This window comes from Chrysemys picta, chromosome 11 (genome assembly GCF_011386835.1).
Source record: "Chrysemys picta bellii isolate R12L10 chromosome 11, ASM1138683v2, whole genome shotgun sequence".
In the NCBI taxonomy this organism is placed as follows: domain Eukaryota; kingdom Metazoa; phylum Chordata; order Testudines; family Emydidae; genus Chrysemys; species Chrysemys picta.
Window position 1 is genome coordinate 17,214,628 of NC_088801.1, and position 23,872 is coordinate 17,238,499.

At 39.8% G+C, this 23,872-nt stretch overlaps 1 protein-coding gene across 6 annotated transcripts in view; it reads right to left on the reverse strand.

Annotated features, from left to right (window-relative positions):
- Positions 1-23,872, reverse strand: part of NCKAP5 (NCK associated protein 5) — a 605,695-nt gene that overhangs the window by 204,545 nt on the left and 377,278 nt on the right. For all 6 annotated transcript variants that reach the window (XM_042855509.2, XM_065560497.1, XM_065560500.1 and 3 more), the window contains one exon: positions 2,289-2,379. In XM_042855509.2, coding sequence (XP_042711443.2) covers positions 2,289-2,379 — 91 coding nt within the window. The remainder of the gene's footprint in view (positions 1-2,288; positions 2,380-23,872) is intronic.

The following is a 23,872-nucleotide window of genomic DNA, read 5'->3' on the forward strand; positions in this document are numbered from 1 at the left end:
CTCACATAAACACCACCCTATACTGAAAACCTACTGACCGCTATACGTACCTACATGCCTCCAGCTTCCATCCAAGACACATCACACGATCCATTGTCTACAGCCAAGCCCTAAGATACAACCGAATTTGCTCCAACCCCTCAGACAGAGACTAACACCTACAAGATCTTTATCAAGCATTCTTAAAACTACAATACCCACCTGGGGAAGCGAGGAAACAGATTGACAGAGCAAGACGGGTACCCAGAAATCACCTACTACAGGACAGGCCCAACAAGGACAATAACCACTGGCCAAGAACACCACTGGCCATCACATACAGCCCCCAGCTAAAACCTCACCAGCGCTTTATCCACGATCTACAACCTATCCTGGAAAATGATCCCTCACTCTCAGAGACCTTGGGAGGCAGGCCAGTCCTCGCTTACAGACAACCCCCCAACCTGAAGCAAATACTCAGCAGCAACTACACACCACACCAGAGAAACACCAACCCAGGAACCAATCCCTGTAGCAAACCTCGCTGCTTACTCTGTCCCCATATCTACTCTAGCGACACCATCAGAAGACCCAACCACATCAGCCACACCATCAAGGGCTCATTCACCTGCACATCTACTAATGTTATATATGCCATCATGTGCCAGCAATGCCCCTCTGCCATGTACATTGGCCAAACTGGACAGTCCCTACGCAAAAGAATAAATGGACACAAATCGGACATCAGGATTGGTAACATACAAAAGTTTGTATGTTAATCTCCCTGGTCATTCTATTACAGATTTAAAAGTCACTATCATTGAACAAAAAAACTTCAGAAACAGAATTCAAAGAGAAACAGCAGAACTAAAATTCATTTGCAAATGTAACACCATTAATCTGGGCTTGAATAGGGACTGGGAGTGGCTGGCTCATTACAGAAGCAGCTTTTCCTCTCCTGGCATTGACACCTCCTCATCTATTATTGGGAGTGGACTACATCCACCCTGATTGAATTGGCCCTGTCAACACTGGTTCTCCACTTGCGAAGTAACTCCCTGCTCTCCATGTGTCAGTATATAATGCCTGCATCTGTAACTTTCACTCTATGCATCTGAAGAAGTGAGGTTTTTACCCACGAAAGCTTATGCCCAAATAAATCTGTTAGCCTTTAAGGTGCCACCAGACTCCTTGTTGTTTTTGTAGATACAGACTAACATGGCTACCCCGATACTTGATTTCCATGTCAGTTACTTGAACATATACATAACCTTAGATTAAGTCTTAACTGCCTACGATTCTGAAGCCTCTGATCAAGTGTGACTGTTATTTGGCTTTGCATTTTAGTCTGTCCTCATGCTCTGGTTGTAAGAGGGGACATGAAAGTAACTATACACTGTTTTTCACAAGTGCCTCATTATCTGGAGAACTGCAAAGTAGGTCATGTTTCAATATTTTATTTCTTGTAGGATTGTTAGTAAAGGTATGAATACGCACTGAGGCCTTCTCTGTCTGACCAAGGAAATGCAACTTTTAGAATAATTGGGACTGTCTTTATTAAATATTTAAGTAAGTGAATTTTCAGAATGTCAGTGTAAATGGGCAGAATATATCTCAACATCCTCAACAGAATGTAAAGACCCTCAGTTAGCTCAAATCTCATGCTCTTCTTGGGTAAAGTAAAATTCTAATAAATCATAAACCACAATATAAGCTTCCTCCCTCAACTTGGTTCTCCCTCAGTTTTTCTCTCCAGAAACAACTCTGTTCTAGCCCCTTAGGACTCTCTGTTCAGAGGGACGCTCACCTTCCCTATATCCCCTCTTCAAGTGACAAAGCACACCTACTACGCAAGTCAGATGAATTTTTGCAGCTTTATACAGGGTTCTACTACCTCTGAAAATATGGGTTGACAGAACATTGCTGTGACAGTTTTCTGGTAAAATCTTGTGATTTAGGAGCTTTGGAATATTTTACCATAAATTTCATGTTTTTAATAAGGCTTAACATTTGGTTCGTGTTTCCCTTCTGTAAGGTAGATGCAACAATCAAAATAATAAAGCAAAGAGTTTCTTGGGAAGGAGCAAGAAGATAAAAATGTAATTATGGAAATGGAAAATCTTAAGCAGTGGGGGAAGAATACATAGAGAAAGTAAGGAGGAACGAGGTATGCTGAATTATTTAATAATAATGGATTAGCAGCATTCATAACTCAAAGATAGAACAAAAATACTTGGACATGGATGTCGGAAATATAGAGCACTTGTTAGATTTTTTAAATATGTAAACAACAGAAAAGCTACCAATACCTGATACACCTTCATGATATTAACTGTGCCCTCTCCATTCTGATCTGGAGATCCTTGATTCTGCAGTAGATTTCTCACCGTCTCCTCCATCCTGGAGAATGAAAATACAAAAACATTTTAAAGGTCAGAAATCTCTGTATGTGGATAAGACATGTAGTGTTAGGGTCATTTAAAGGACAAAATACATCATTCTACTGTCTACTAGCAAATTAATATTCATAGGATATCCTGGTCTTGGAACTTTCTTCACTTCTATACTGGAGCCTATGATTAACACATTTAAAGGGCTTCTTTACCTTTTACATGTGTAGGGTAGTGAGAGCTTCCTTTTTATGTGAGCTACAAAGGGAGTTTAATAAACATCAGACAACATATGCAGCTAGCAGGCATCTTCTTGATGTCAGTGTTGTAGCAGCAGCAGAATGATAAAATTAATGCCATCTAAAAAAATCATTCATAATTTTCCAGAAAAGTACAGGAGTTCTTGTGGCACCTTAGAGACTAACAAATTTATTGGAGCATAAGCTTTCGTGGGCTACAGCCCACTTCTTCGGATGCATAGAATGGAACATATATTGAGGAGATATATATACACATACAGAGAGCATGAAAAGGTGGGAGTTGTCTTACCAACTCTGAGAGGCCAATTAAGTAAGAGAAAAAAACTTTTGAAGTGATAATCAAAATAGCCCAGTACAGACAGTTTGATAAGAAGTGTGAGAATACTTACAAGGGGAGATAGATTCAATGTTTGTAATGGCTCAGCCATTCCCAGGCCCTATTCAAGCCTAAGTTGATTGTATCTAGTCTGCATATCAATTCCAGGTCAGCAGTTTCTCCCTGGAGTCTGTTTTTGAAGCTTTTCTGTTGCAAAATTGCCACCCGCAGGTCTGTCATTGAATGACCAGACAGGTTAAAGTGTCCTCCTACTGGTTTTTGAGTGTTATGATTCCTGATGTCAGATTTGTGTCCATTAATTCTTTTGCGTAGAGACTGTCCGGTTTGGCCAATGTACATGGCAGAGGGGCATTGCTGGCACATGATGGCATATATCACATTGGTAGATGTGCAGGTGAACGAGCCCTTGATAGTATGGCTGATGTGATCAGGTTCTATGATGATGTCATTTGAATAGATATGTGGACAGAGTTGGCATCGGGCTTTGTTGCAAGGATAGGTTCCTGGGTCAGTGTTTTTGTTTAGTGATGTGTGGTTGCTGGTGAGTATTTGCTTCAGGTTCGGGGGTTGTCTGTAAGCGAGAACAGGTCTGTCTCCCAAGATTTGTGAGAGTGAGGGATCATCTTTCAGGATAGGTTGTAGATCTTTGATGATGCGCTGGAGAGGTTTTAGTTGGGGGCTGAAGGTGACAGCTAGTGGTGTTCTGTTATTTTCTTTGTTGGGCCTGTCTTGTAGGAGGTGACTTCTGGGTACTCGTCTGGCTCTGTCAATCTGTTTTTTCACTTCAGCAGGGGGGTACTGTAGTTTTAAGAATACTTGATAGAGATCTTGTAGGTGCTTGTCTCTGTCTATGGTATGTTCCAGGATAACTGAAATAAAATTTCTTATAATTTTCCCACTCCATGTATGTTTGGTTTACATTCAAGTAAACCTCACAACTAGAACTCTGTGAAAATGTGTCAGTAACATTTACAAGTGTGTTGATGACTCGCCTTCTGAAGGATTGAGAAAGTGGGCATACCTTACTGCTCTGTTTTTTCCCCTCTTCACTTCAGTCCACTACAATCTGTGGCCCCCAAATTAAAAGTTTAATGTTAAAGCAGTAGTAGTGGTAGCAGGATCCTTTATGGTCCTGCTGCAAAAAGGGGTTGAGGTGGGCTGTCACTCATAATATACCACCAACCCAGTGAAGAGATCCAGGTGTAGGAGTGGGGAGCAAACTAGTTGACCTTGAAGGCTTTTGAGGTGTTTTGGAATGAAGTAAAAGCCAACTTGATTTCCTCCTGGCACTGAGGGTCGAGGATGGCCTGCACTGCAGAAGGAGTGCCTGAAGAAGACTAATTCAGACACAGTTCTATGAATGGGTGCAGTATGTTCTCCCTCTTAGCACAGCAATGCTAGCTAGTGTGGAGGGAGGAGGAGTGCGAAGACTGGGATCACGGCTCGTTCTGCAATAGAGGCACAAGTGCACTGCTTGGTAACCTTTTCCCCACTTACATCCCATGTAGGGCTGGCCACAATCTGCCATTATAACATCATGAGAGTTTAGTCAATCTCAGCTCAGACATTAAAAAAGAAAGAATGTTTGTGCTATTATGCTGGTAGGTATTAATGGCTTCCATCAAGCATGCCTTTGATCGATCTGCAATCACAGAGCTTGTTAAAGCTGATGGGCATGCTAGCTACTCTTATTTCAGGCTGAATGGAAGAAGCAATTGGGCTCCTTTATTGAGTAAGATAGCTTTAGATAATGGAAGCCACTGTCCAAGGCACTAGGCCACATGCAGGGCTAATCAAAAATCAAGCCAGGTGGGTAAAGGGGTTCCACAGGGACTGATTGCTAGTGCAGGGGCTAGGGCTTTGATTGGTTGCAGATGTGTTTGTCCAAGTATATCAGAAGCAGAAACAACCAGAGAGCCAGAGAAGCTGTCATGAGTGTGACCTTGCAGGGAGTAGACAGAGCTCACTGGATTACAAGACTGACTGGAAAAGCAGGCTTAGAGATTGTGAGTAAGGAAACAACCTGCTTCTGTTTGTTCCTACTAAGTTCACAGAAACAGGACTTTGTGAACCTTCTTTGTAATTAAAGAGGACTGCACCAAAGAAATACCTGACTCTCTAATGGAAACAACCCAGTAAGGCCCCAAATGTTAGCTACCCGGACAAGGGGCAACAGTGCCATCCTTACATAATCTTTGTGCACCTGCTTGTCATTCGAGTCTTTCAGTCTGATCAGAATCAGTAGTTACTAATCTAATGACAACATTCCTGCTTGCTTAGTTCTCTCTTTTATAGTCAGCCAGCAACATCCTACTTCCTGAGAAGCAGGCACTGTGAGGCATTCATCCTAGTCAGATGCCCAGTGACATTTCCCTTATTTTTATTATATTTTTTTAGTTGATGTGAATGTTTTTGCATTGCCAGAATGCACACGGAACAGTTGGACCATCTGTTGACCAAATGTGAATAAGAATAAGCCAGCTCTAATCTCCAGTGCAGACAGTGGTACATAGTTTTTCAGTGGCAGACTGGAACCATTTCTGCTCATCGGCTGACCTTAATCAGAGCCTTTTTACTCAGGAGGCCAAATCCTTTTGCTTCAGAATATAATCCATAAAAGACGACAAATATTTTAATTCCTAAAATGTGAACCCCTAATTTTTAAAGTTATTAATATAGCAGGGTCTCTTTCTACTGATATATATTTATAATATTATGAAAAGCCCATGCAAATGAATAAAGAGACTTAAATCAGAAAAGAAAACGAGGAACAGATCCACCTCTCACTAAAGTTAATGGGAGTTTTGTCATTGAATTCTGTATTAGCAGGATCAAGGACAATAATATGAATGAAAAACAATGTAGGTGCAAAAAATCAAACCACCTATGAAAAAGAATTGTGAAAAGCACTATAATAGAAGTCATTTGTTGCATGATAGCTTCTCTTAGCCTATTTTCTGGGCACAGACAATTAGGTTGACTGTCCTGGATTGCTTCTCTGTGTGTGTGTATAAAGCAGAAACTTATTTTCTCTAAGAACTTTGTAGGGATTGGCTGTACACTGTTCTATTTGGAGTATAGTGATCAGATACTCTTAGCAAAACTCCAATTTACACTGGCAGAACAAAATACAAACTCACCCAGACGACAGGCAGATTTGTTCTAACTGGAGGTTAAATATAGTTTTTTTGTTTGTTTGTTGATATTAAAGAAATGTATAAAGACAAGCTTGATTATCTGTAATGCTGATTCAGCCTGTACAATGAAATTTACTTTAGATTTCCAAAGGTCCTGATTTCCCTTTAATCAGGTATCAGTGGAAGAGTACGAGGAGAAAGAATAAATAGACATCTGCCAAAAAGGCAAGTCAAATGCCCTTAGATTCAGCTTTAGCAAAGTTTGTCAGGCACTGCCATTGTGGTTTACCGACTGCTATTGCTAGCATTCCTTTTTTATTTGAATCCCAGTCTTCCATTTTAGGAGGAACTGCTTAACCAAACATGCTGTACCACAATAATTTAATCTGCTTCCTCATTAAATCAGCATTCAGTGCTTCTAATTTATGAGAGCATTAATAAAAGTTAATTGTTATATTATAATCTACATTAGTCTGCACAATTAAAGTATATGCCAGTAAAATTTAATACACTATTTTAAAGTTTGGCCAGGCCCTCCCCGCAATCCAGTTTGAGAAAGAGCCTCTTGCCCCCAGGAATTAGTTCTCTAGTGAGGCCTTCCCATGGCCGACTTTATCTGGGGATAGCATATAAATTTTGAACCACAGTGACATTGATGAACTATATAGTTGTCAGTCATGTCTGATGATGACATCACAGCATCTTGTGTGTGCTCTTGTGGCTGTACAATCCGATCTGCAAGGAGCAAGGTCACGGTAGGTGTCACACAAAAATGTCTCCCATTGAAAACATGGCATGATGCTTGGCCCTTTTTTCAACCAGTTTTTCACAGATGTTTTTCTCAAAGTGTTCACAAACTTTATTGATAGTTTCTCTCCATTCAGGTCTGCCTGTGGCTGTGTCTTCTAAGTTATTGATATTTATGCTGCTTGAGTTGAGATTCTGCTTAAGGATGTCTTTGAATTGTTTATGTTAGTCACTCAGTCCAAGTACACTTACGCCAAAGATTTTCATTTTTCTGATAAAAGCATTAACCTTCCCTACCCTTGTATTTTCCTGTAAGTTTCATTTTCTTTTCAGGGCACTGTGCTGCTAAAAATATGTGCATTACAGCACCATACGGGACGAAGTCCACATATACACAAAACCCATTCAACATTTCAGGAAATAAATCTCATAAAGACAGAGAGAGAGAGCATGCACAGATACAATTTGTCTTCCATTCGGTTCATCAGTACTAATGCTTGCCAACTGGGAAATGCCAGGTCAGAGACTGCTGCATCGGAACATTCCAGATCAGGCTCTGAGCAGATAATTCAGCCCTGCAGCATTCCCCAAACAATAAAATAGACCTTAGTATCCACTCTGGTCTAGCACTTAAAACTTCTTTTGCATCACCCCAACCAATACCTCCCGTCCCCCTCCAAAGAAGTAATAGGAGGATACATTCATTTACTATTTGTATTATAGTAATAACTAGATGTCCCAACTGAGATGAGGGTCCTATCATGCTAGGCATTGCACTATTTTATATATAGTGCAATGAAGTAGACAAAACAGCAAAGGATGGGAGAGGAAGCAGAGGCACAGTAATGTAAAGTAACTTGCCCAAGATCACAGGTAATGCTGGGAGTAGAACTCAGGGGTGAAATTCTGGCCCCACTGAAGTTAATGGCAAAATTCTACTGACTGAGCTCCAGTCTAATGCCCTGTATATTGGAGGAAGCTATTTTCCCCCCATTAATGTGTTTTGGATTTTAGAAAAATGTACACGTTCTCATTTTTTATAAATAAATACAAATACATGTGCAAAGAAAGCTTGTGTCAAATCAGATTTAGTTTATGCTCTTAAGTTTGATCTGTACTCCTACCCCATGCACCACATAAAATTACACAGTAGGTCAGAGATCTCAAAACATCAATAACACTGAAACAAACTAGACATCCTTGCTGTAAAAGTAGATTTCGAATCTTTAAATAGAGATTATGTGCGTGTGTGCGCTTATCTCTCTCTATATATATATATTTATATATACACACACACACAACAATATATTACATAGTCTTTAATTTGGTAAAACTACTTTAAAAAAATTAAAAAACCATTTTGGCACAGAGAGAGACTGCAGGCTTGGATTCACTCATGGGTATGTTATGCCATTAAAACCAACCAAAAGTGTTAGTCTCATTTTGAATGCAGTTTCATAGCCATTCCAAGAACATCTGTATGTGTGAACAGAGAAATATCTGTGTGTTTATTAGTAGTAGTGATGGTGCTGTGTGGAACACAGCAACTTTTGAAAGGATGAAGTGGATACAGAGAAGTGCAAGGTGAAAACTAGGTCTGTCATCGATGACTATTTGTGGAAATTCTCTGAATGTTAACAAACTGTTCTCATGTGTTTTCACACCACACGGCATGCATCATGACATTTTCAGGCTCATAGGGTGTCTACACTACAAAATTAGGTCGATTTTATAGAAGTCGATTTTTAGAAATCAATTTTATACAGCCGATTGCGTATGTCCACACTAAGCGCATTAAGTCGGCAGAGTGCGTCCTCACTATTGTGGCTAGCATCGACCTACGGAGCTGTGCACTGTGGGTAGCTATCCCACAGTTCCCGCAGTCTCCGCCACCCATTGGAATTCTGGGTTGAGCTCCCAATGCCTGATGGGGCAAAAACATTGTTGCGGGTGATTTGGGGTACATGTCGTCAGTCACCCCTCCCTCTGTGAAAATAACAGCAGACAATCGTTTCATGCCAGACACCAGGGTGATTAGAAGAGCACAGCAAGGCACGCTGCGCATCAGAGAGGCTTTGAAAACCAGTTTCATGACTGGCCAGGCTTCGGTGTGACAGGTGCGTGTGTTTCTCCTTGATACAAACCCGCCCCCTTTGTTGATTTTAATTCCCTGTAAGCCAACCACCCTCCCCCCTTCGAAATAAAGTAACTATTGTTTTGAAACCATGCATTCTTTCTTTATTAAAAAAAATGAGATAACGGACAAGGTAGCCCAGGTGGGGTGGAGTGGAGGGAAGGACAAGGCCACATTGCTTATTGCAGCCACACTAAAAATCAAACTGTTTGAATGACAGCCTTCTGTTGCATGGGCCATCCTCTGCAGTGGAGTGGGTAGGTGCCCGGAGCCTCCCTCCCCCACCCCCGCATTCTTGGGCATCTGGGTAAGGAGGCTATGGAACATGGGGAGGAGGGTAGGCAGTTTTACCGTGGATGCAGTGGGGGTCTGTGCTCTTGTTGGCTTTCCTGCAGCTCCAACAGATGCTTCATTATGTCTGTTTGCTCCCCCATTAGCCTCCGCTCTTCCAGCTCACTTAATTCTTTCCTTGCCTCTGCCACTGAATGCCTTCATGCATTAAGCTGTGCCCTATCAGTGCGGGAGGACTGCATGAGCTTGAAAAACATGTCATCACAAGTGCATTTTTTTTCACCTTTTAATCTGTGATAACCTCAGGGACAGAGATGATAGGGGGTGCCTAGAAACATTCTACGCTCTACGATTCTGGGGGGACTCCATAGTCACCTGTGCTGCTGAGTTCGCCACGCTGACCAAACAAGAAATGAAATTAAAAAGTTCCCAGGGCTTTTCCTGTGTACCTGGCTAGTGCATCGGAGTTCAAAGTGCTGTTCGGAGCGGTCACAATGGAGTACTCCATCGATTTCCGTCCGCACTACCCCAAATTCAACCCAGCAAAGTCAATTTTAGCATTACTCCCCTCGCCAGGGAGGAGTACAGAAGTCGATTTTAGGAGCCCTTTAGGTTGACGGAACAGGGTTGGTTGTGTGGACACATTCATTTTTAAATCGACCAAAGGCAGCTAAATTCGACCTAACCCTGTAGTGTAGACCAGACCATACTATATAGTTTTCTAGTAGACACACAAGAGTGCTATCCACAGAACTGATGGCAGGTGGAGGCAAGCAAAGAAGAGGAAGGGATTTTATTCCATGAGGAATTACCATTATTTGTTTTCAGTCTACAAGTATCCTGCAGAGTTTTCTGAGTCTATCAAAAGGTTTCTCATCTCATAACAGACATTACATCACCTACATTTGTTTGAGTCCTGATGATTATGTACTCAAGAATTATTCTTTATCAGGGACCATCTCTATTCCAGTAATAACTTCCTCTTATCATGGCATCAACACTTCCAAAAGTCCTGTGATTTTTGAGGTACTTTTAAGGGCTTTAGAAACCCCTTATAGCCCTTTGAAGTTGGATATATATGGTTTTGCTTCAGTAGGACAGACTTCAGGAACTGGCCAATAATTAATCCTATTACTAATAGTACTTTTCTACAGTGCCTTGCATCCAGGGATTTCAAAGTGCTTTACAGTCATTAAAGACTACATTTTCCCATGGTTATACTCATGTAACAGAGGACGGTAGGAGTTGCCTGAGTATCTGATGACAGATTCGCCCTCAATTAATCATCACAACATCCCTTTGAGTACTATTATACCAGACTTTTGTAATTCACACAAATGACTGTGAGACCCACTGCAAATTACTGAATTTTGCAAATTAGTATGTGAATAAACAAAGAAGCAGAGATGAAGATGATGCAGCACAAAATATACTCTGTTCATTCAAATGCAGCGTATCAATAACTAGAATAATTCATTGTATACTAGGAAATACGATGTATACTTTGTAAACATCAGCAAGAGATATGTATGTAAGCAAGCACGTATTAAAGCTTTTGCTAAGAAGTGATCAGAGAATGATGGGGTTCTGTGCATGTCAATTGGTGCGTGGTTGGGAAGGTTAGTATAATTCTACTGTATACTCGTTTTACATTTGAAAACTGAGGCTCAAAGAAGTAAGTGACTTGCCAAAGGCATAGAACCTAGCAGTCACAAATCCTTGGTCAAAGCAATACATGACAAGACATATTCTCAGTTTTTATTTTACATTGATTCATTACGGTGACTGAGCAGACTAATGCTGTTTCCATGAGTTATCTGACTAAGTTGCATGCAGTAATACATATAGAAATAACTGCAAATGTATTGGCAGCTATGCTGTTTCTATATTATGATACTATGATGTACATTTCATATCAATAGCATATGTTCCTGCTCACATAATTTTAAACAAATTCCAATTTGATCTGGAATGAAGAATGTTATTGAAGATCTTAGTTCTGTCTTTTTACTAGTTTGGAAGGTTTTGTACTCATACTATGGACTTAGAGTTTAAAAAGGTACCTGACAGATGTGTGTGGGGCTAAAAAGAAATAAAAATATTTCCACATTTTATAGTTATTTTGCAATACAAAGGTAATAGTTAAAATATAGAATTATTTTATTAACTGGCTGCTATGCGTATTATTAATATTTAATGGGAGTTTTATTATATTAAAGTCTACATAAAATACCCAAACTCCTGCAGAACTAAAAGTGTTACATTTCACTGAGCTGATGCATTGTTTTTTCCTTTAATTTTTACTTGTGACTTTAATGTCCATGAAAGTAAGGTGCTAATTGTGCTAAACTAGCTATTTAGTGAATAAGGACCTCAGGATTTGGTCCCATAAAACAAGTTCTTTGTAATTCTCAACAGAGAGCTGGTGTCTTGGTACCCCAGAGCCATGTACTGTAGGCATATCCTTAAGGCTAAACCTCTGCAGTGCACTGCACATATGGCCTGTCATAAAGTCTCAACAAATAGGAGTGTGGGGTGGAAGTTTCCCCCACTGATCTTGGCTCCCCACAAAACCCAAGAAAAGGGCACTCTACAGGCCCTCTGTAACATGGACAAATTTGGGAGTCCAAAAATCATGATTCAGGACCCAAAACATTGCAGGATATCATGAGTCTGGCTTAAAATAAGTTTTAAAATAATACATTGGGGGATTTGTATTTTATGATTTTTAATCCTTTAAGGTTCACCTTTTCCAGCTTTTCTCTGAAAATATGAGGGTTAAGAATTTTTTTTTAAATGAAAACAGATTCTCGTGTAATCACATGACTCCAGGAGCTGGGGACTTTCAGAAAAACATCAAATATCACGAGACACACAAAGTCTCATGAGTCAGCAACACTGCATGAATAACAAATGAATAGTACAAGTGAGTTCTACAGTAGCGAAGGTGCAAACCACATGATCTTACAGCCTGACGATAATCCCTATCCACATATTACATGTATAGAATTCAGACTCCTGGCAGGTACAGTCTGGATTTATATGTGGGGCCAGAATTTGGCTTTTGTTTTCTCCCCTCTAACATAATCTGATTGGGGATTTTCAAGTAGCTAAACCTAAACAGAGAGGGTTAGGTTTTGCCTGGTTGCTGTGATGTGAGTAAGAAGCCTTCCTCTCCTTGCCCTCTCTTTGCTTCAGCAGGGCCCAGACTCAGCAGAGCACAAGGACTGCTGACTTGTAATACCCCATGAACAAGAAACCACAGTGAGGAGGGGAATATATTTGCTCTTCCAATCTCCACTGACAGCAAAGCTGGATGGGGACAGAGAGAGGAGTATGCTGCATCAAGTTAAGTCCTCTTATGTGCATGGAAAGTCCATGAGGGACAGTACTTTCTGATCTCACACATACTCCAGGATGATGCCCCTTAATGTAGAGCTCTGCCTTAAAATACAATTGAGACTAGAGGTGAGGAATAACTAGTGAAATAAATAGCAGTTCTCCTGTTCTAAAAAGTACCTTCCTTATTCTAAAAAGTTTTACTAATATGGATGATGTATTTAATAATTTCTCTACATAACAGTAGCAAAGAAATCTACATTTCAGGTATTAAATTTCAGGTAGTTAAAAACAAACAAGTTGTTCCAGAGACTTATAAGAAGGAGAGGGCTTAATTTTAATTTAATGCTCTTAGTCTTCACCAAATTTGAGCAATGTAGCAAAATGGTTGAGCAAGTAATAAGTAGTTAGAATAATGGTCTCCAAGGGCTTAATTATTTGTATCATGTTAGGCAGCAATAGTCTCCCTAAAAATGATATTGACAGCTCTTCTACAACCAAACCATTGATAATGAGGCAGTAAAAATACAGCTTCTATACATCATGACTGAATATGCCCTGAAGATGGCTGAAAAGCCTTAAATACATCATACAGGTCTGGATGTTGATGTAAAGTAGGTGCAGAATTTAACCATTTGTGAAATTGACTTTACAAAAGAATTTTGTAGTCAATATTTTGTCATTAACAGTTTTAATGCTGCACATTCCAAGCACCCAGACCAGGAAAAATCTTGTTATACATTGTTGCTCATATCTTCCTAATTGTGCTGCTGTACCACAGCCATTATCCTATTTTATCAGGCAACAATGGAAAAAAGAAAACCCACATTAGGCTTCAAGGGCCAAATCCATCCATGTGGTAACCCCATTGGCTTCTATGACATTTCCTTGGGGAAGAATTGGACTCAGTGCTTTTAAAATATTTACCATTATAATTAAAAAGCCATCGCTTCTTGGCTCTCTATGAGCTGAGGGGTGAAAACATTATCTTCTCTCCAAGTGTGCAGTGTATTTGATTGAGATAATTGAAAAAATAATGAAAAATATCTAGTAATGGTGGGCGAGATGCTACTGTTCTTACAGTGAGTAGTGCCTTACTCTGGGAGTAGCCCTATATATTACAGGGTTTATAATGGTTAAAACACAGAAAGAGGGGAAACCAGACTATGTGGTGTTCTTCACAAGGCTTGAATTGAGCTGCTATAGAAAGGATGCTGGCACTTTATTTCTGTCTCCTGTACCAACTATTCCAGCTCTCTCCTTTGTTGCTGAAGCTGTGCAGAACACTTCCCCTCTCACAGTCCTCAGCTCTAGCCCACGCCCACCCACTGATTACCAGGGCCATTAGCATGAGGCCAATAAGCAGATGGGGACGGGGAAAGGAAGCTTTGTCAGAGGTAAATAGTGGCCAAAATGCAAGAGAAAGACATGGAGAGGGAAAGGTGAGAGGCCCTGAAGAACCTCACTCCATGGATCAGGCCCACCCAGAAGCACAGCAGCAAGGCAGACCAAGATATAGCAGGGTGGGGGAAGAGACAGACATTGGGTGGGCGATAAAAGGGGAAGACAAAGGAAGAGGTATACTGATGCGAAGGGGATTGAAAGAGAGAGAGAAAGAAGGGGAAGGTGGGAATACTGAAAAGAGGAGGCAAGAAAAAGACTTGGGGACCAGGGAAGAAAACAGAAAAGGGAGAGAGAAGAGAAGGAAAGTGGAAAAGAGATGGAAGAACTGGAAGGAAAGAGTATGATGGTACCAATGAGATGCAAGGAAAGAAAACAAATGGAAAAGAAGAAAAACAAGGAAGTAAGACATGAAGAGAGAGAAAACATGAGACCATTCAGACACCTTTACGGTTGAAAAGGGTTATTTTATTTATTTTCAGCATGTTTTATTTTACTTTCTTTGCGGGAAAGGGAGAGTCATAAGGCCGGGGACTCCACTCCAATGGAAAATCATTTAGATGAGCTGTGAGAGTGGAGGAGGATTTTTGGCCTGATTGAAGAGTGAAAGCCATTCCATCACTTACTCCCCCTTTTCAAGCACTTACTCTTTAAGCATCTATCTTCAGCACAGCACGAGGTACATTTTCAAACTGCTGTGTGGGTTTTTAGCCATGCAGCTCCCATTGAGTTTAATGGGAGTCCTGTGGATGAACCCTCATTTGAAGCTTTCAAATTGTACTCCAAAATGTCTAAATAACGTACTATTTGAACATTAACTTTTCATATGGCAGGAGTGAAGTAAAACAAGGACAGAAGGATTTTTAAAGCTATATCATTCTGTTTTGCAATATGTATTGGGAAGCTCACCAGGGTTTAGTTAAAATATTTAACACAAACTTATCCACCTCTTGGATTTAGTTTTCATAATGATTAAAATAAAATTACTCATATGTGTTTTTAAATGGAGAACATAAATCAACCCATGCAGCATTTTTCCCACAGAGGAAAGATGGTCCAGTGGTTAAGGCACTAGTCTAGGACTTGGGAGACCTCTGCTAAAGTCTCTACTCTGCCACATACTTGCTCTGTGACCTTGGGAAGTTATTTAGCCTCCCTTTGCCTCAGTTTCCCATCTGTAAAATGTCATAGTTCCCTACCTCGCAGGCGTATTGTGTGGATAAATAAATTTAATATTTGAGGTACTCAGATACTAAGGTAATGAAGGCCATAGATGTACCTGAGGTAAATTTATTCAGATATGGCAAGAATACAGGGGCGTTCACTTCCCAATCACAATGCTTTCATTTTCTTCCCTCTAGAGGATGGGGTCTTCCTCATGCTTGGGACTGAAAAACACATGTGTGCTAGTCCTGGAATGTTTAAACCACCACTGCCCATGTTTTTCCTGTCCTACAAACAGAATTCAGTCTCTAATACGGTCATCTTTCAGGAACACTAGAAGATTATTCAAAATAAATCTAAGCAGGTACAATTTTATCTGATGTTTACATGTCCAAGTATTTGATGATCATATTCTGATACTCTTATTCATGTTGAGTAGCAACTTTACTCCATTACTTGTGAATTAAGGTACTATTGTAAGTAATAACATCAGTAAGCATTATTAGAGGGTGGCCCTCAATTAGTATTCTAATGAAGAAAATGGGTGAAATGGCACGCATAACAACACATCTAAACTTGTGGGGCCAGATCCTCTATTGCAGGCAATGTAGCTATGCCAATTTACACCAGCTAAGAATCCAGCCCATGAATCTCGGGGGGGGGGGGGGACAGGAGGGGAGGGTGGAAGGAAATTGGCTTACATTGGAGCATCTGCATATGGCTCTATTTTACTTGTAAGTCTCCCTGTATAAGTGTGTGCTGGCAAGTGGGTAATGAAGTCTTACAGTGATGTGATCATGTCACTTGAACTGGAATCCATCTTTAACCTGGTGCTTTTCCATTGAGAAGGAGGGGGGTGGGAACCCAGAGAGGGACAAAGGATTCCCGCCTTATGCAAAAGATAAATAAATGGGTCAAACAGAACAAAAGAGGAGCCATCATGAGGAATCCCCTAGCTACCACCTGAGCTGGAACAAGGGCTGTGCCAGGGGAGAGGACTGTGCCCAGACTAGGAAGGCATCCAGTCTGTGAAAGAGACTTATTGAAACATCTCTCAGGGTGAGATTTTATCTGTACTCAGTTGTATTACTGTATTTGGCTTAGATTTGCATGTTTTATTTTATTTTATTTTACTTGATAATTCACTTTGTTCTGTCTGTTACTACTTGGAACCACTTAAATCCTACTTTCTGTATTTAATAAAATCACTTTTTACTTGTTAATTAACTCAGAGTATGTATTAATACCTGGGGGGGAGGGCAAACAGCTCTGTATACCTATATAAGCTTTATACAGAGTAAAACGGATTTATTTGGGGTTTAGACCCCATTGGGAGTTGGGTATCTGAGTGTTAAAGACAGGAACACTTCTGTGGGCTGCTTCCAGTTAAGTCTGCAGTTTTGGGGCACGTGGTTCAGATCCTGGGTCTGTGTTGGAGCAGACTGGCATGTCTGGCTCAGCAAGACAGGGTTTTTGGAGTCTTGAGCTGGCAGGGAAAGCAGGGGCAGAAGTAACCCTGGCACATCAGTTGGCAGTTCCCAAGGGGGTTTCTGTGATCCAACCCATCACACTAGGCAAATGGGAACTAAAAAGACTAAAAAAGCTACATGTCTACCTGCTTTGGGCCCCAACCATGCAAACTCTTTCATATGAGTAACTTAGTGCAAAGTAGTCCCACTGACTTCAATAGGACTATCCACATCTTAAAATGTGTGCAGAATCAGGGCCTTGGTAAGTTACATAGTGAACAGATAGCATGTATTTTACCCAGATCTGGTGGAAACAAAGCCTCACAGGAGCATCCTAACCTAAGAAATAATTTAGCAGCTTTCCTGAGGAACTCAGTTTGTTGTTCTGTAAGCAAGTATCAACACAAAGAAATGGATCCTTTTAAAACCTTAATTAAATATTACAAAAGCTGAAAAGAAGCTATCATTAAAAGATACTTCTTCATTACAATGCAAAGCCCCGATTTCTGAAGAACCCAATTTAGATATCAATGTCCAGCAAGGTTGAATGGCAACAAGAAAAAAACTCCCCAAAAGAGTAGCTGTGTATGACAGATGCCTTTGTATGTAAGAATAACCACTGAACAGCAGTAACCCACAGTTCTGGAACATTAAAAATTCTACCTGGTCTAAAGGAAGGCAGTATGCTTTGTCTTCAACAGGAACTCTGTGTTATACGCTGGAATTAGCTTGCAGGACAGGTGAACCCATGCAGGGCAGATGGAGTTCTAAGGCCTGGTCTGCACACCAGTTTTGTATTGATACATCTATGTTGATTAGGGGGTTGAATTTTAACTGATATACTGGTATACCCCTAGTGTGGATGTGATTATACTGGTGTACTGGCTATAAAGGTGCCCTATACCAGTGTAGCTTATTATCCTTCCCATATGGGAGTAAGTTATACAAGCACCTTTATACCAGTATAATTACGTCCACATTAGGGGGTGTTTACATCTGTAACTAGACCAGTATGACAGGTTTCAGAGTAGCAGCCGTGTTAGTCTGTATCCGCAAAAAGAACAGGAGTACTTGTAGCACCTTAGAGACTAACAAATTTATTAGAACATAAGCTTTCGTGGACTACAGACCACTTCTTCGTATGCATCCGAAGAAGTGGGCTGTAGTTCACGAAAGCTTATGCTCTAAGAGTATACAAAAGACTACAAACTTTTGGCAGAATTGTGGTCAGTTAGGGGTGTGAGGAGGTGCCATTTGTGACTGACATAGCAGTACCACCAAAAGCCCCCAGTGTGGATGTAGTTATACCAGCAAAATTGTGCTTTTGCCAGTTATGCATCCATATACAAGTATAGCTCGACCAGCAAAGCACTCCTAGTTTAGACCTGACCAGAATGTTTGTGGACTTCAAGACAATTAAAAACACTCTGGATACACATATGAATTGTGCCATCTTGCGAATAAAGTCTGATATTGTGACTAATTGTAATATCAAAAGAAAAATACAGGAAAATGCATTATTTTATCATTCAAATTTAAAGTTCATATTATCTCTAAATTATCACCACTGCTTTATTAGCTTTCTTCCGTATAGCAAGCATATTTTTGTACTTATGATAACATTTCAAGACCAACATAAAATGAAGCTGTTGGCAGTATTTTTATTAACAAAGTACTAGCATAATACGCTTGTACCTATGTTAAGCTGTCTGTTAGTGTCTCATTTCAAAAGCAATTTCTTCCCTCCTATCAGTTTACTCAGTGTAACTGTCATACATTTTCTTAATCCTTGCTATCCTAAACCTTTTTATACATTCCTCTCTGCATTCCTCTAGCATATCATGTGCTTGGAGAAATCCCTTGGCATGTAGACTGAGTTTCTAATCCTGCTCAACAAAATAAACTGTCATTGTTTTGGAAATGTAAGATTTTTGCATTTTAAAATATACCACTGTGCAATCTGAGATTGCTGGAGGTTTGTGGGTAACTCATTTTTCAATTAAGGCTATGTACCCTTGTAAGATGAAACACGAGTATCATTTACTAATCAAGAGGTGTCCAATTGGAAATGAATCCATTAGCAGGAGAGATATCTGTATGTTCATTTTCAATTGTGACTCTTAAAACTATTTGCCAATAATCTGAATCTTTTTAATTTGAACAAATATCTGTTGGTTTAATCTTGTAGGATAAATCCGTACAGCTTTGGGCAAGTGGAATGCTCCTGAATTTAGTTTTTTTTTTTAACTCCCTCAGGGGCAAGTATTACAAACCGCAACTAATGAGGAATTACAGAGGATTTGGAGAAAAAAGCTTATTGTTAACTTAAAATATAAGCAATTGTCTACTACTAATTTTTTGTTAGGTTTAAGACGCCATTGCTGTTTGATCAACGGGATGAATGAGCTGTGTTAAGTACCTTCTTTAGACGTAATGAAAAGGTGAGTACAAAGTGGAGGGGTATGTATGTTAATGAGCAAGTCATTGTGCCTGCAATCCTGAATACAAAAACACACTTACTGATTTGTATCTTTTGAAAAAAATCTAAAGATCCTTAATGCGCACAAATGAAATCTCTAACTTAAGTGTGCAGTTAGAAAGCCAAACCCCCTATTTTCTGTTGCTCTAGGAGCCAATCCATAGTGACAAGAGTTTGTATTTATATAGCACCTTCCACCCACTTTAACTTACACACATTAGCCAAAATGGTCAGAAGTGACTAGTAATTTTAGGTGCCTTAATTTTTGAGCATCTACGATGAGACACTTCAAAAGAACCTGGTTTTCACAAAGTGACGTACTCCCACCTTCTGAACATAGCTTGCTTCAACGTATCTCATATTAGACTCTCAAAAATGGAGGCAACCACAATCACTAGTCATTTTGAGAAATCTTGGGGGTGTTTTGAGTTTAGTGGCCATCTGACAGGTTACCACACCCATTTTAAAAATAGGTAAACGGAGGCTGGAAAAGATAAATGACTTATCCAGGATCACACAGTGAAAACCCACAACTGCTCCAATTATTTCAATGGGAGCAGGAACTGATAAAGCCACAGACAAAACCCAGCTGTCTTGGCTTATTCACCTGCTCTAACCACAACATCACACCAACTACTTCTGTCATTTTTGTGCAACATTTAGCACTCTATTGCCCCCACGTGTTGACTTAAAATGTTGGCTTAAGAATTTAGACCTAAATACTGACAGTTTTTAATTGCTGTTTTACTATTTACTGTTTAATATTGAAGGAACAATACAAAACTATTATTTTATACATTTTGGGATAAATGTTAAATGTTTCTCCTATAGCTTTTCTAAATATCTGAACAGCATATTTTTGTGCTCTGGCAAAGGTCAGAAAGAATAACCAAAAGACGTGTGTGTCTTTTTGGCTCCTTTCTGATATGCCTTGGTACTAAGCTAAATATACAACCACAATAGAAAGAAAAAAAATCATCATGTAAATTAAAACAACATAGGAACCAGTTAACACAAAAATATTCTACTTCTAAAGATTCATTTTTCCAATTATATGCACAAACAAGTGTGATAATCCAGCTGAAATATTAATAGCCTTTTTACACGCATGACTCAGGTTAGTTACCCAGTCAACCAAAGCTTGCCTCAGTGTGAGTATGCAGCTCAAATCCTACCTCTACTTGTCTTTGCATAGTACTGTAGAATCCCTATTACACAGAGGAAGAGAAACTACAGTTTGATGTGAGGTTTGGCTGCAGCTTTAACTGCCTGATTTATTTGCAAACCTGGTATCTCTGTTATATTTTGCATTAAAAATATATCCAGAACAGTAAACCTAGCAACTTCACTAATGATTTTATGTGGAAGGCAATGATGGGTGGCAGTATAAAACCGATAGAGATAAGCCAAAATATACAACTGTATCACACAGTGCCAGACATCACCCCAGCGGCCAGAATGAAAGAGGCAGGATTCCATGCCAGTCCTTGTGCTCCTGAATGAATCTGGTGCCACTCCTAGAAACACAGCTAGGGTAAGGCAAGAGCTAGGATCATGAGCCCAGTCTTCCTTCCACACTGAACCAATTCACTGGTATGGGGCAGAGGAAGAGGAAAGGGAGTATACTGAAGCCCTCCAAAGACAGTAGCAGATAGAAATGGTTGAAATTTTTCCAATGGAACTGTTATCAGGCTGGGAAGGATTCGGGAGCCTTGAATCCCTGATAGCCCCAGCTCCCCAGCAGCCCGCCACGCAGGCTGTCAAAGAAGCCCTACCACAGAAGCCAAGGAGCCAGGATCCGGGGAGCCCTAGGAGGGGGTGTGACAGGATAACAGGCAGGTTTGCAGGTTTTCAATGGGAGCCTACCTGGCTTCCATCAGAATTTCAATGAAATAGACACATTCTTGTGGAACATTTCAATTCTGTCAAGTCAGCATTTTCCTATGGGAACCTGTTCAGTCGGAAAATTTCTGATCAGCTCTATCCAGAAGGCTTTCAGTTCCATCTCAAACAGATAAACATACCCTGATTGCATCACACCTGCACTCTAATACGAAACCTTAACACAGGACACATATATGCTTTTAAATCAGCAGATCAGAACACAAGAGCTTCTATGCAGTTAAGAAGTTATTTTGCCTTCACACTGCTGAAGTCAGTGATAAGGTTTCACATTACAGTACTAATTTCCTAGGGGGGTTACATAGCTTTTATGTTCTTCACTATATTGCACCCCAGAGTCAGGGAGACAAGAATCTGCACCTGCCTGGGAATCTGACAGAGCAACTGGGTTGTGGAAGCTGCTCCTGAATATGTCAACCCTGCTGAAAAGTGAGAGAAGCTGTGACGTGCTTCTGTAAACAGGATGTGCTTCATGTAACATTTTATCCCTAATTAAAACGTACTTTCAGTAAGTACAGCAGGGGTTCTCAAACTGAGGGTCGGGACCTCTCAGGGGGTCGCGAGGTTATTACTTGGGGGGTTGCGAGCTGTCAGCCTCCACCCCAAACCTTGCTTTGCCTCCAGCATTTATAATGGTGATAAATATATAAACAAGTGTTTTTAGTTTATAAGAGGGGTCGCACTAAGAGGCTTGCTATGTGAAAGGGGTCACCCGTACAATAGTTTTGAGAACTACTGCAACAGCAAACCCTCCATGTTTACCAGTGGTGACCTGTCAACTAGAGAGAACCTCTCAGAAGGAATCCACAACTCTCTATAGTCTCTCATGAGCTTCCAGAAACTGGATGCAGCCGCAAGCAGCTGCAGTAGCAAGGTGTGCGTGCATTACACAAGTAGATTTGCCTACTGCTCCTCCTTTTCTGCCATTATGAACCATACTGTTCCATGCCAATGTGAGACACCTGCAAGTGTGAAGGCCACCACCTTGGCCAACATCAATGACCTCTAGCACTAAAAGAATGAGTCTTTAGAGTTTGTGCTAAAGAGCCAGACTCTCAAGCTAAGAATTGTCACAGGCACTTTGAGGCATCCTCTGCGGATTGGTCACAGAGTATAGCCCATAACACAGATTACACAAGCAAAATGTGAAAAATGACTGAAATATGAAGCATGCATATTCTCACGGTTCACTCCATAATTTATAGATTTTCATAGTTTTAAGGGGGAAAATCGATTTTAAAGAAATTTTTTAAACTATAAAAATATTTACTTTTGAATCAATAGTGTACAGAATGGCTACACAAAGGAAGCAGGATTTCTACTAATGCAATTTGAGAAAGGCAACAAATTACAAGGTATTATTTACTTTTAACTAATCCTTGTAGAATGACTTGATATTATTTACAATATTTTTGGAGGAATGGTATGAAAGTGAATTATTTATGTGTCTATATTCAGTATTCAATATGTATTCTTCAATGTAACATAACAGAATTGGAATCACATTGACAATTTTTGCTTGAAAATTATGTAAAAGTGTAGTATTGGATATAATTTCCAATGTATAAAACGTACACCTCTCTCCTCAAATAAAAAAAATTACTACAGAAACATCCTTTACAAGTAAAAAAAAAATTTTATATGCAGTAACTGGTATGTAATAAACTTGTATTCATCTTTATTTTAAATAGTTATAGTTTTCTGGGCACTGAAAACAAATGTGCAAGAGTAATTAACATGATTTACTACAACTAACTGGTTCTGCAATATGTAATCGAGTGTGTGTGTCTGTTTCTGACTTGAACACATTAAGGATTCTTTTTTGTCTCAAGCTGCCTATTTTTCTCTCTTCATGATCAACTTTTTATGAATACGAATCCTCATAATTTATAAAGATAACTTTATGATCATTTCCCCTGTTTTCTGATATAATTCCGTACAGATGTTTAGTATTGTTCGTGGATCCATGTATCATAATACAAGACAGATCAAGCATATATCTTCTTAAAGTGATAACATTATTTGACTACACTTCCCATAAAAAATGATTATGGGGTCTGAAAAACAGCTAAGTCTTGTTTTTGTCTAGTTTTCTTTAATGCATATCTATCTGGGAGTTTTTCAGTTTCTATATCACCTAATGATAAATACCCTTTTTTTCTTTGTATGTAATAATATTGTTTCACAGTTTACCTTTGTAGTGGTAAAAATCAGGTGAAATTTAAAAAAAAAAAAATCATTTAAATCATATAGGGCCAGATTGACTTCTTACCAGCCAGTGTCTGCTTACCAATGAGAGTAAGGAGTTCACAGCCTAGCTGCCAGTAACTAGGTGAAGGTCATTAAATCTCTGGAGCCAGATCCTGGGCTCCACTAAACACATACACTATGGCTAGATTGTCCTTTTAACTTTCGCCCTGATTAAAGGGAGATGCTTAAGTGTGTTACCCCAGCACACCCCAGAGAAGGAAGTGGGTCTTGCACCACATGAATGGCAGATGTAGGGACACTTACCTACTGCAGAGATTGGTGCTGGAGATTCACAATGTCAATTCCCTTCTTTCTTAGTCAGTTCCTTCCAAAACCCTCCCCTTACGCTTATTCTGAACCAATACCCAGCATGACATTAGGAGGCACCATTTTTGGTAAGACATAAAAGAAGGTTTTCACTACATGTTATTACAATTATAAAGGCTTCCATATAATCTGTTACTGGGTAATTATTTTCTATTTTCTGTTTCAATTTGTGATATTTTTCACTGCCCAATTTAACTTGTTGAATGTTGCTAGGAGCTGTTAAACAGCTTCTGTATTTTACTCAGGCGTTGCTGCATTTGTTTGGT